General features: G+C 37.5%; 1 protein-coding gene across 4 annotated transcripts in view; it reads left to right on the top strand.

Annotated features, from left to right (window-relative positions):
• The first annotated feature begins 567 nt into the window (after positions 1–567).
• The window catches only part of CEP295 (centrosomal protein 295), a 48,181-nt gene continuing 34,585 nt past the window's right edge, over positions 568–14,163 (top strand). For 3 of the 4 annotated variants that reach the window (XR_011495724.1, XM_044753514.2, XM_014835357.3), the window contains exons 1-7: positions 568–724; positions 4,875–5,008; positions 5,815–6,015; positions 6,903–7,027; positions 7,743–7,836; positions 10,280–10,375; positions 13,209–13,349. Coding sequence is in view for 3 of the 4 variants with exons in the window: in XM_044753514.2 (XP_044609449.2) it covers positions 589–724; positions 4,875–5,008; positions 5,815–6,015; positions 6,903–7,027; positions 7,743–7,836; positions 10,280–10,375; positions 13,209–13,349 (927 nt within the window). In the remaining variant the exon portion in view is untranslated. The remainder of the gene's footprint in view (positions 725–4,874; positions 5,009–5,814; positions 6,016–6,902; positions 7,028–7,742; positions 7,837–10,279; positions 10,376–13,208; positions 13,350–14,163) is intronic. The other variant, XM_014835358.3, reaches the window with a different exon arrangement.

Here is a 14,163-nt window from a genome sequence, read left to right as displayed (position 1 = left end):
GGATAAGGGCGATAACCCATTTAGCCTTGTCTCCCCTGCACCTAGCACAATGGACTTGGCACATAATAGAAGCTTAATAAATATGAACCTGCCCTCATCTCCTCTCTGATTACAAGCTATTTTCAGTAGATAAATCCATGACATGTTCTAGGTGTGCCGGGCCTCTGGAGGCCCAGAGTATCATGCCACGGCTCCCTGTTGCAGGAGTTGGAGGTCTTTAATGAAAGCTATCGGACATAATGGCCTAATAGTACCAAAAGAATTGTGTAGTTACTGCCTAAAAGGATGCATATCCCAAGGCATCTTCATCATGGGGCGTAAGACTAAAGTCACTCTCACGGCTCTGGGCAAATACCTTCCTCTTCCCGTCTCTCTGTCTCCTGATCTGTAAAATGAGCACATTGAGACAGAAGACGTAAAACTTCAACGCCGCAGCAAGGATGAGAAATAATGGGGCCCTACGTAGGTGCTGGCAGGTGCGCGTGCGCGGGGAGCCGGCTCCTCTGGTGCGGCCGTCCCGGCGGCCTCCGGGGAGGCCGGACCAGGCGGATTCCCGCGGTTTGGCCCCGCCATTGGCGGGCGGTTTGAATGACGGAAGTGACGGCGGCTCCGCGATGGCCGCCCCGCAGGCGCACAAACGGCTGTCGGGAAGCGGATCGGCGGCGGTCGCCGTGGCCTTCTCTGGCTGAGCTGCGGGTCCTGACTGCAGGCTCCAGGTTCTCCGGTGAGGGACGGACGCGCCGTGCAACCCGCGGTCCCGGCCGTGCGCGACTCCCTGAGGCCCGGGAGACGGGAGTGTGCTCCGAGGAAGGGGATGCCGCGAAGGCCTCGCGGGCCTCGGCAGGCCGGGTGGGCTGGAGGCTGTAAGGGGCGTCGGGGCGGGAGGGGCGTCCCGACCCAGACCCGCACGCTTCGGGCGAGAGTCTGCTCCCGGGCCTTTGGCGCGTGTGGCTCTGCGCGCCCTTGGGGTCGGCTCGCGCGGGGCGCCCAGCTTGCAGGACAGGGTGGCCGGGAGGGCCTCCGCGGGTGCTGCTGCAGTCGCTTCTCGGTGCGTCCTGCCCACCCTTCCGCCGGGTCACTCGCGGACGTGGCCTGACATCTAGTAGCCCTTTAAGACTGCCTGGAATCGTTTCCTGCAGAGCGCATGCTCTCTTCTGGGGTCTCTCTCTTGCAGTTTCTCAAGTATTAAGTCCTGCCACAAACTGAGCTTTTAAAATAATGGGGAACGTTTGGGTCTTTGATACTTAGAAGGTATTAATTAGAAGGTAGAAGTTTTACATTCATTAAGTCACATAATCATCAGAAAAACCTGTTGGGGTAGATATTATTATTCCCATTGTACAGTTTAAGAAAACGAGAGCAAAGTGACTTAAGTGACTCAGCCAGTGTCTCCCTGCCGTAAGTGGCATTGTTGGGTCTTGAACCTACATCTAAGTCCAGTATTAATTTTGTGGTTACAGTGTGCCAGGTGCCATTTAATCCTCAGGACAAAATCTTGTAAGATAAGTAGTATCATCTCTGTTTTTGAATAGTAATTATACCTAGAATTTAAAAATCCACATTGATACGAATAAATAACACATAAATGAGGGAGCAAGGGAAACTCTTCCTTACAGTACAAGTCCAAGTGTAGAAGGAATGATGGAAATAGAAAATACCTTTGGATAAATGCCGCAGTAGTTGTTTTAGACCACATTCATCAATGGATACTAAACTTAGTGGGCAAAAGTATGATGAGGAACATGATATTTATATAGCCTCAACTCTCTCTCCACCAGATACTTAGAAAGAAAAAGTAGTAACTACAGTGCAGAAACCTGGTAAGACACCACCTTAACCAAGTGATCCAAATTCATATCACCGGTAGTAAGACGTGTTACCGTGATGTACCTCCTGATGTGATGCATTGAGAAGGTACATCACTTCTGTGGTGTCCTTGCCAAAAATGCATAACCACAGTGTAACTACAAGAAGAGATTAAATGAATCCAAATTGAGGAACATTCTGCAAAATATATGGCCAGTATTTTTCAAAAATGTCAAGAGCTTGAAAAGAGTGACTGAGGAACTATCTCAGATTAGAGTCCAAGGAGAGATGACAACCTCGCCAGCAGCCATTAGAGTGTAATTCACAGACCCTCAGCACCTGTAGCCTGAAGCCCATTTACGTAGTTGCTTCCCTTGGGCTGCTCCTAGCCAGTTGACTGCCTAGCAGCCCTGTTGCTGAGAAACAAGGGATTTTGGCTTAAGGAATTCCCAGAGGTCTTGCTGAGCCTGCCTTAAACTGCATGGCAGTCTAGGAGCATTCACCCAACTTTCCCTCCCTCCTTCATTCAGTGTCAGATTTTCCTGGAAGTCTGTGCTCCCAGCTTTTACCAACTCCCTCCCCATTTTCCCTCACAACAGGCGTTTGCCCTGATAAAATCTTTGTGGGTTTAATCCCGTCTTGGCATCTGCTTCTTGGAGGACCCAGAGTAACACAACAATCAAACATAATGTGTTGTCTTTGGGTTGGGTCCTGGTCCAGAAAATGGACATTAGTGGGATAATTGGCAAAATTTGAATAAAGTCTGTAGATTAGTTAAAAGTATTGTGCTAGTGTTGTTTTCCTGGTTTTGATCATTGTACTGTGGTTGACATTTAGAGAAGGTAGGGAAAGAGTATGTGGGAATGCTAAGTCTGAAATTACTTCCAAATAAGTTAAAATTAAGAAAATTATATGCAAGAAGAAAGTTATTCTATCACATTTTGGGAGGTAAAAATAACCAATGTATGTATATTTTCCTGTAATCGTCTAGCCAATGAGATGATGGATACTCAAAACAATCTGAAAAAATAGTTTTTTATTTTCTTATTGAGATATAACACAGAATAAAATACACAAATCTAAATGTGCCATTTGAGGAATTTTTACATATATATGCACCTGTGTGACCATCACACAGATCAAAATAGAGAAGTTTCCCAGCACCCCTGCAGGCTCCTTTGTGTCCCCTCCAAGTCAGTGACCTCCAGACACGTGACGTCTGTTTTAACCTCTCTCATCATGGATTGGTCTTGCTTGTTTTTGAACTTAATGTAAACGGAATTTTACAGTGTGTTGTCTTTTTTTCTTTTTGCCTTGATACTTGATCTATGAGATTTATCGGGAATTAGTCTAATAGTTTGAATATGAGTGAATTTTCAAAGACCTTCAGATGAATTCATGAAGACATACTGTGAAGACTAAATTTAATCTTGCTCATTTTTCTTCTTTGTTCAGTTCTTCTCTGTTCGTCACTCCCTCTTGCAAAAAGTACCAGCTTAAACAAAATTTTCCTCAATGCACATTTTAGCATGTCAGGTTAGGAGCCATGTGGAATAAGGAAACCAGATTCTTCCCTTGGCTCTGCCAGTAGAAATTGTCACTTAGGACAGGATCTTCAACCCAAGAGGCTTTTGTTTCTTCGTGTATAAAATGAGGGAAACAATTGGCACTTTCCCTCCTATTACCAAGCGTTGTATCAGATGAGCGAGATGCATTGGAAAAGATTTTCAAATGCAAACAGTTACTCCTTTTTGGGTCAGCGTCCTATTAAAAATATTAACAATGATTGTGTATACCTGTGTAGTACTTTGCATGAATTAACTTACTGAGTGAGTCATTCTTTGAGTCCACACACTTACTAAAGTACCTGTTTATGTGCAAGGCACTGTTTTTAGGCTGTGGGCATAAAACTGTGAGTAAGACCATTCTTGCCCTCATGGAGCTTACGTTTTGATGGAAAATTCACTCAGAAAGTATTAGTGTCTATTAGTTAACCTTGAATTCTCCTAGCCTTTATTGTGATTGCACCTGAGTGAAAACAGTATCCATCCATAGTATGTGAAATATTGTCTGGTAGTTGTTATTTATTAAATGAATTTGAACATTAAAATGAAATAAAACTATATAGCCTCTATCCTTCAGTTGTTAGGAGTCTAACTAGAAAGGGCAAACTAGAGGAGGGTAATACAACACAACATTAGATTAGTCCCCATACGAATGGAAAGATAATAATGTTTTATAGGTGGGTAAGTGGGGAATGAAGGCTTGGGCGAGCAGAGCAAGAATTGCTAGGGGACAGCTTTGTGAAGTAGTGGGCCTTAAGCTAGCTTCAGAAAGACCTAAGAACTGTATCCATGTTAGAATCTGGGGAGGAGAGTGAGAACACTTGAGTATAAACAGTAGCACTAGAGGAACAGATCTTGGAATCTAAACAGTTGACTCATCCAAACGTCAGAATTGTTCTTAAAGAAATTTTTTAAATGGTCATTCATTTAAAAATCAATCACACCACTGTAACTATTGAAGAATTGTTGCGGGGTTGATGTGATTCCATACAGTACAATGACACGTGGTGATTAAGTTCTGTACGACAGACTAGGAGTGGAATCTAGAGACCAACAGCTCTTGAAATTACAGCAGTCTTGCTGGTTATAAACAAGTTATCAAAGTTATGAAGGGTTAAATTGTAATTGTGAAAACATTCATTCTATGCTAACACATCTTTTTAAGTCTCTGCTTTTTTACGTTTAAGCTCGGTAAACTCTGGAAATCCCAAACAGGAGTAAGTCAGGTCCCAGATAGTCTAGGTAAACAATAATCTGCTGAAGATAGGGACAGACTTCTTCAAGTAGTGCTGATTTACCCTCCACTTAACCCCTTCCCACCCATCTGAGAACCGCTGATGTAAGTGCTGAATTAATAATTGCTATTTGTAAATAAGTTGAACTTTGTTTACTCAAATTATTTTATTTGCATGTATACAGCCCTTTAAATGTCAAAGTATTAATATGTATTTTAAAAATTATTCTTTTCTACCCTAATAGACATTCTTCTTTTTTAAAATTCAGAACCTTTGTATTTAAAGTACACAGAAATGAAAAGAAAGGTAGCGAGTGCTGGCAGGCTGAGATTGAGTCCCAATGAAGAAGCCTTCATTTTAAAGGAAGATTATGAAAGAAGACGAAAACTAAGATTGCTACAGGTAAGATTTATTTGGAACAAAGTTTCAAGTTCTTTGTCTTCCCCAAATTATTAGTATTTTTTACATTAGAATGTTCTAAATAAAATGTTCCTTTTCTGGCTGTACACGAGCCCTGGTTCGGCTCCTGCATATAAACTGGTTTGGGGACATTTGAAAAATAGGCTGAAATCTTAAATAGATTGAAGGAGAGTTTGAGGATAGGGATTATTTGACTCAATAATTATTGGGAAATGGTTCTTTAAATATTTTTTAAAATCATGCGTTACTGATGAAGATTAGAGCAGGAAGATTAGAATGACTTTGAAGGAGACCTACTGGAAAGATTATTAGCTGCTGAAACAAATTTATTAAGAAGTTGTAGATTATTCTTTTTAAGTAAGATGGTTAAGTCTTTGTGAAGCGTGTTTTTGCTGCCATTCTGTCTAGAATTGGTGACGATGGACCACAGATACGGAGTTTTCATCTAGCTCTGTCTGTACTCATCTGGGCTGTAAATTTTGTTGAATCATGCTTACCATTTTAGCCTCTTCATGGGTTATTAGAATGATAATGGCAGTCCCATAAGGGCTTTGCTGGTGGTGTATATTAGCTAATCCATGAGGGAACTTTAGAACTAGTATTGAAATTTTAATTTTTTCTCTATCCCTTGGATTTTCTGCTTTACATAGCTCTTATCTAATTTGTGGATTTTGAGGAGAATTGATAGACCTAAAGAGAATTCATTTAAGTTCCTGTTTACAAATGGCTTTTCAAAAAAGTTGAATTAAGATCCTTTTCTTATAATCTGTTAAATATTCATTCTTTAGGTTCGAGAACAAGAAAGAGGTATTGCTTTACAGATAAGAGAAGATATAAAACAGAGGAGAAATCAGCAATTCACTCGTTTGGCAGAGGAGCTAAGGACAGAATGGGAAGAATCACAAACTCAGAAAATAAAGAACTTGGAAAAACTATATTTGGCAAGTTTGAGAACTATGGGAGAGGGACATCAACAAGCCAAAGAAAATGTGAGTGAGCACTTATTTGACTACCTGTCTGTGCCAGTTATATTGGTTAAAAGTAAATTTAGTTGTTAAATACTTGTCTGATAAAAATGTTTTCATGTATAGAATTTGTTTTGGGCAGCCTGAACTAATTTGTGAATTTAATATATTTTAAGAATGCTGCTAGGTTCATTTCCCAGTAAGAGTCACGTCAAGTGAAATCTATCTTCCTACGACGTTTAAATTAGCGTTATTCGCAGCCAGTCCTTAACTAGCTGGGTAAATAAAATAGTAACCTTTGGAATCAGGAGTTGTTTATTTCTAGCACTTTGGACAGATTCACTGGGGTAAATTCAGATTTCCCATGTCATTATTATTCTTCATACCTCCAAAACATGTATAGCTTAATGTATATACACTTGGATTTCATTCAGACAGTAAAAATCCTTTGATGACTTTCAGGAAGATGAAGTAGACGTGAACTCAGTGTTTAAGATTGCTCCCTGACCTTGCTTTGTTGTTTATTGTGATTCATGATTGGAAAATACTAGATTGCAGTCCCAGAGAGAGTTGCACAAAATAAGCGAGCTGGTTCTAAAGAAGGCAGGTCGTTGATATCAAACTACTAGCAAGGAAAAGAAAGATCTTTAAAGAATATAGAAGTCAAATATATTCCTTGGTCCCTAGTTTAGTCTGTGTTTTTGGGGATAGCCTTTAGGTCTGTCATCAGATTGTGGTGCTGTATTTATGCCGTGATTAACTTTGTGCTTTAGTGCAGTGTCTCCCCAGACTTCAGTCATTTGAATACCACCTTCATGGTTTTTGCGCTGACTGAGGAGCCACCCGTATTATTTTATGTTTGGCATTTAATCTTGTTTAACATGACATTTTAAGTAATATATGTATTTTAGGAACCTGATTTGAATGCTCTGGCACAGCGGGCAGCAGAAAGAAAAAGAAAAGCAGAAATGAGGCATAAAGAGGCCCTGAAAGTACAGAAAAATCAAAAAGAAATATTAATGAAACAAAAAACCTGGTAAAGTAATAATGATTTTTACGACATTCTCCACTGAAACTGATATGGCTGGAAGGCAAGGGTACATTGGATGCTGTTTAAGCAGATATTAAGTAAAAAGCATATGGTATAACTATTGCGTTTGTTAAACTTGGTTTAAAAATAATGCAGTGGGGGAGTGTTTGCTTAGTGAACATAGTAACAAAATGAGCTTTCTCTTCTAGTCCGGCTTCTGCAGTGATTACTTCATCTCTGTAGAAATGTACCGCTAGTTCAGAATACATGTCAGCCAAAATCTTTCTACCTCTGATGTAAAAAAAGAAAATGAGTGTGATAAGAACATTAAAAGAGGGTGGAAGTCATTAGTGAGTATTTCTGTATGTTGTAAAAATGAAGGTGCCTGTTACTAGTCACCAGTGGTCATTTTATACAGTGGGCCATCTTTATCAACATTTCTAGTTTTTTTCCTCTAAACAGTTCTAAACTGAGGAACATTGGATCTTTGTTGGGTCAGTCCCCACTGTAGAACGTCATGTCTTTAGATACACCTCTTTCACTTGGTAAACATTTTCTTGTTTGTCCACTGGGTATAGACTCTTTATTAAACAGCGTAGTGATCCTGTGGGATCAGACTGGAGGATTCCTTGAGATCCTATGGCTTTCATATTTTTAACCATAAGGGTTGTACTGTAGTATTAATTAAGAGATTAATTTATGACATCTTTTGTTTTTTAAGGCATATAAAAGCTCGAAAGGAAGCACTGCTTGTGGAAAAAGAGAGATCTGCCAAAATTACGAGTCTGCCACCTCCTCCTCCAACTCTTTTTGAGGTGAATTACTTGCACTGTTGAGAAGAACTAGGTTATAATAATTCTTCTTTACCATTAAAATTCAGTGAGGTCATATAACAGTATTTTAATTTTAAGTTTAATGTTTAAACTTTATTGTTATTTGTACAAGTAACACATTGAGCTACTTAAAACTTATTTATAAATAATAATAATAGGTGTCATTTTACCTGTGAATACTTTAGTATGTATCTCTGATGTATAAGGACTTTTTTTCTTTCTTTTTTTTTTTTTTGTTTGCTGAGGAAGATTTGCCCTGAGCTAACATCTGTGCCAATCCTCCTCTTTTTGCTGAGGAATACTGGCCCTGAGCTAACATCTGTGCCCATCTTCCTCTACTTTATATGTGGGACGCCTACCACAGCATGGCTTGCCAAGCAGTGCCATGTCCACATCCGGGATCTGAACAGGTGAATCCTGGGCCGCCAAAGCAGAATGTGCTTGCTTAACCGCTGCACCACGGAGCCGGCCCCTATCCTCTTCTATTTTGTATGTGGGTCTCCATCACAGCATGGTCCCTGACAAGTGGTGTAGGTCCACTCCTGGGAACTGAACTTGGGCCACCTAAGCAGAGTGTGCCAAACCTAACTACTAGGCCATGGGGCTGGCCCCAAGGACGTTTTTTTAAGCACAATAGTAAGATTGTTTCCAATATCATCTAATACCCAATCTGTTCAGTTTTCCCCAGTTGTCTTAAAAAATTTTTTGTTTGAAAAACTATAATGTTTTTGATTTTTTAAAAACTACCAATAGTTTGGTTGGTTTTTTTGATGCCCTTTATTTATTGGAAAAAACCCTAGATTATTTGCCCTGTAGACTTTCCCACATTCAGAATTTGGCCATTGTAAATAGTTACCATTTTACAGATAAAGAAATTAGGTTCAGATAAGTTAATAAATTTACACAAGATTACATAGCGCTGAGAGGGGTTTATTTCTTTATGGGAGTAAAATGTGTGCTTTCGTGATTTGGAGCTTATTTCTGAAAAGAACAATTTATTAAGTAAAGTGGAAATTAATTTTAAGAAGTATTTTGTTCTCTGTTGTTACTGAAATGGTTATTTGGATAATTATCAAAATTGCATAGTTATTTTTATCTAAAAAGTTAAGTAGAAATAAAAAACTTATATAGGGATGTCTAGTTAGTTGTATACACAAGTATATTTTATGTTTATTTGGTCAGCGTAAGTACCAGATGTTCTCCTCTTAAGCCTGTCATTTTGTCAGCCTTCCCGCTTTTAGATTGAGCCATCTGCTGTGTAATATTTGATCCAACATGATTCAAATGGCAGAGTCAGATTTCAGTCACTCCCTCAGTACCGTGTTAAAAGGCAGGCAGTTTTTTATCCATGGTGTCTTTTGATTACCTTTGTCTTAATTCCTAATGTTTATAACAAGCCAAGGTCAAAAATTTATAAAACGAGCAAAACATTGCGTAAGTGATTCAGCAAATATGAATTGTATGTAAATGTGTGGTTATACTTTTTTCCTCAACTTTTTATTATGAAAAATTTCAAAATACAGAGAAGTTGAGTCCAGTGAATGTTTGCATTGTGTATAAATTTCAAATAGTTATGTGTATATATGTATACATTTGAATGTAAGCTGTAGAGATGACATTTCACCCTAATACTTTAGCATGCTCCTTGTGAGAATAAAGACGTTCTCTTATGCAACCAAAATAAGACACCAAGAATATTAACATTAATTCCTTAATACCTTTTAATATACAATCCATAATCAAAATTCTTCATCTATCCCTAAAATTGTCTTACAGCTTTTTTTCTTTTTTTCAACCGGGATCCACTCAAGATTCACACGTTGCTTCTACTTGTTTTGTCTCTTCAATCTCTCTTAATGTAGAACATTATTTCCCCCAACTCTACCCGACTTTTCTGTTTGAGACTCTTTGAAGATGCTAGAATGGTTTCTCATATTCTGTATTTATCTCATTTGGTTGCTCTGGTGACTATAAGAGATCTCCATCGTGAAGATACATTTTTCTCTTTTTAATTACCAAGTAATCTGGGAGATGATACTTTGGCACCAGTTAGGTGTCTGTCATCCTTCTACATTTGTTCATTGGCCTATTTCTGTTTGAGAAAAGAACTTTCTCTTATCAGTGGGCACGAATAACTGTAACCAAATGTTCAAACTTAGTAATAGGGGAGCAACTTGCCATTATGTGCCACCTGATGTTAATCAGTAAATTGTACAGCATCAGTTATTTAGTATTCTTTCCTAAATACAATCTAGCTTTTAAATCTAAATGCCAGTTTACTGGAAATACAGTTCATGATCCCATGTGAAAAAAACGAATAAGGATAACTGGGTAAAATACAATTATTTTTTTGCTTTGGGTCCAGCTTTAAGTGGAAATTAATGCTTTTAGCTTAACACTCTATTTTCTGTGTTCCATTTTTCAGAACATTAAAGTAAAGAGCATTTCTGATGTGAAGACCAGTAGTTCTACCTACCATCATCTTTTCAATTTTGTGAATAGAGAGATGGACACAGAGCAGGTGATTGACTTACTGTTTGTTCATGACCCTCACTGTTATTTCTCTGTCCATTGAATTGAGTTATTTCTTGATTCTAGGTGTGTTGTTCTCAGATGTCAAAATTTGAACAACTCTACTAACCATCTTTGGGTAATAGTGATAAAAAAAATCTTTTAAATATGTTTTGAATTATCATGTGATGTTTAATATGAATGAAAGGAGTTGGCTATTTAAATGGTTATGTTTTAAAATAGCTGACTTAAACTTTTTGTCATAAAATACTACATGCTTTTTGTGAAAACTTTGGATCTCTGCACATCAGCATAAACTATAGGAAAAATACCTGATTCCATCACCAAAAGTAATGTGGTTAATACATTAATGAATTCATTATTGTCTTTCTATATAAACATGTGCACACACTTTTCAAAAACATGATTTTTAATAGACACTTAAGATTTCATCATAGCATTTATTTAACCAATCTCAATTCATTTTTTTTTGCTTGTCTAAATAATGCAAACATAATAATTGTGTACATTTCTATCTATAACTGTATAAGTTTAGAATAGATTCCTAGAAGAGAAATTATTGATTCCAAACTGTATAAGATTTTATACAGATCATTAAATTGCCTTTTAAAAAGCATCAGCAACATGAGAAAGGCATCTTATCATACCCTTGTCTGTATAGAATATTATGGTTTAAAAATTATTGCCAGTCTTGGGGCCGGCCCAGTGGCATAGCAGTTAAGTTCACATGTTCTGCTTCTCGGTGGCCTGGGGTTCACCGGTTTGGATCCCGGGTGCGGACATGGCACCGCTTGGCAAAAGGCATGCTGTGGTAGGCGTCCCACGTATAAAGTATAGGAAGATGGGCATGGATGTTAGCTCAGGGCCAGTCTTCCTCAGCAACAAGAGGAGGATTGGCAGTAGTTAGCTCAGGACTAATCTTCCTCAAAAAAAAAATTATTGCCAGTCTTAAGAGTGACAAATGATATCTCCTTGTTATTATAATTGCTGTTTCTTTGTAACAATGAGTTGTAATTTTTTTCATGTTGGATATATCTGGCTAGTAGGAAAATAAACTTCTTCAGTGTAGCATTCATGTGAGTTTAGAATGCAACAAATACACATTTTGATTGACTGCTTAATAGCAGGTGTTAAAATAGATGTGTGGTCAAGCCCTCAGATGAATATCATCATCATAGAATTAACTTGTAAAAAACAAGAATAATCTTGAGATTCATTTAAAATTGTAAATTATTATTACGACTTCAATATGATTAAAATACAGGAACAATAACTTTAGTCTGTTGCTAACTTGCTCTTGTGGTTACTACACTGCATTTTTGCAGTAATAAATAGATGTTTATTTCCACCTAAGATTGATGAAGAGACTTTTTTTTGCCTAGCACTAGTATAGGGTTCCACTGATGGTGTTACAGTAAGTTATTAAACTTTCCTTTTTGATAGTAACTAAAAGACCAACCTCCTCTTCAACTTCAAGATTGGATCAGTGGTTATAATGCGGTTTTATAAAACCTGTCCCACAAACTATAGCATTCTAATATTTTCTTTTATTTATTTTGTCACTCCATCACTTATGGAAAAATCTGTCCTTAAACTTTTGGTTTAAAATGTGACAATGGAGCAATGTGATTGGTTTTCCAGATAACAAAATTACCTCTGAATTTTTATCTGCATCTAGGCTTGTATCACATGTACAGTAATTTAGCATCTTTCCTGGAGTACAACAATAGGATCTTTACAGCAGGTATCATGTGAAAAATACTTGCACTCTTGGCATTTATGTTTGGTTATTATTCAGCAGCTTTCTGCAAATAAACTACTTTCATTCTTCAGTCAGCCTTTTTAACATGTGACAGCTGCTATCCTGTTTTCTTTGAATATACTGATAAAGTAGTTCTAAAATCTCTTATATGTCATAAATTTTGTCTTTGGCTGAAAGAATGATGAAAGTGGCTGGCTATATTCCTACTTAGAACCAGTTATTCTCTGGCTTCTCAAAATTATGTTTTGTGACATTTACTTTCTATACATACAACTTAAAAAAACATCATATGCTTGAAATTCCTAAATTACTCATGGCCTTCATTGTGTTTGTTCCTTTGTCAATGACAGTTGCCTAACACTTACTACAAATGGATTTTTCATCCTGGAAATATTTTTCCAGTCAGATCCACTGTATCATTTGCTGTGAAACCCAGAAATGTCGGCAGACAAGTAAAGCAGAAACTATTTAATTCATCAAATTACTCTGCTATTGTGCTTAAAAAGATTTCTGTCCAAATATCTGATGCAAATAAAGATGCAAAAGTAGCATATTTAATAATATCACATTGTTACGTGCATTGCAGGTTAATACATGGATTATGCACAAGTTCTAGGAAGTAGATGTTCTGATGATTTGGCCTTCCTGAGGCTGAAGCCAAGCATCAGATGTTGGCTGAAAACCAAAGATAAATCTTAGTGCTTCCCCTCAATGACTTATGTGACCTTTGGGTTTGTGGTTTCTTCACTACAAGCTTTGTCAGTGTTTACCTTTCAACATTGCCGTTTTAATGGAATTTCTTTACTTAACAAAAAACGATGGAGGAATGTGTGTGAGTATAGCGTAATCTGGTTTAAAATGAACTTGTAAAACTTTACACTAAGAATTTGATTTTTTTTTTCATGGATACATTCTGTTTATAATTGTGGGCATTTAAAAATATCTCTTCTTTTTGTTTAATTTTACATAAGAAGAAAAACCCAATTTTATAGTTGTTTTATTTTTTAGTTATCACTTTGTTTCACACTTCTAAACTGTGTAAAATGTTATTGATTGCTAGCCAGATCCTCATTTGGCTGCTGAAGAAGAAGCTAAAAGATCAGAAGAACTGCAAAAACAAGCAGCGCAGGAGAGAATGCAGCAGTGTGAAAAAGCACATGTTCGGGGTTTCCAAGCAATGAAAAGGATCCGTTTGGCTCAGGTAAGAATTAAGTTCTGGCTTGACCCCTTCTGATAGCCCCACCCACAGCAGAACTGGATTAGTGAATGGGCTCAAAGGACAGAGGTGTGAAGAATGTGAAAACAGAGTCTGAGTCCTAGGATTTCAAGTTTCCTAACATTCTCTTACCTCCTGATTTAAATTCAGGTTGGGTGAAGCTATTCTCACTTAGAGTATACTGCTGTTCTAAAATTTTTACTGACAATGAATTTATTAAAAGTGTAATATTTTAATCAGTTCAAAAATAGCCTGAGAAGAAATTAATCACTTTTCCACTTTAAGTATTTGAATTGCATTTGTGCCTTGCAAATTTTAGGATTCAATTCATTAAATATTTATTAAGCAAAATACTTGTCGGTTTTGCAGAGTGTTGATTCAGAGGTAGAATTAATCCTTGCTGTCAAGGAGCCTTGAAAAAGTGACTGTGGTAGAGCTGCAAAATATGTATAATGAAACCTCGCTTTCTGGTGTTAGCTTCAGTTCTGTTGTGCTTATTGTTTAGTGGTTGTTTATTTTTGAAACATACCGTGGTATGTAATTTATCTCTTTAGAAGTCTGATTTTATTTTCTGAACTTGGCTAATGCATTTGGATGTTTTAAACGCTGCTCTGAGGAATGAGTTTTTAAGTACTTCTTTGTGAATTAAGTGCCTATTTGGTACAGGTCATTTGTGTAGTTTTAACTGAATTATGACCTTGTCCCTTAAATTTTTAGCTTTTGTAAACTGGGAGTAAATTGTGACTAAAATAACTGAATGTCCAAATTATTGCCACTAATTCTCATCTGAGGCTTAAAC

This window comes from Equus asinus, chromosome 20 (assembly GCF_041296235.1).
Source record: "Equus asinus isolate D_3611 breed Donkey chromosome 20, EquAss-T2T_v2, whole genome shotgun sequence".
Lineage (NCBI taxonomy): Eukaryota > Metazoa > Chordata > Mammalia > Perissodactyla > Equidae > Equus > Equus asinus.
Note: the sequence above shows the minus strand (reverse complement) of the source record. Positions and strands in the feature narration are given on the sequence as shown.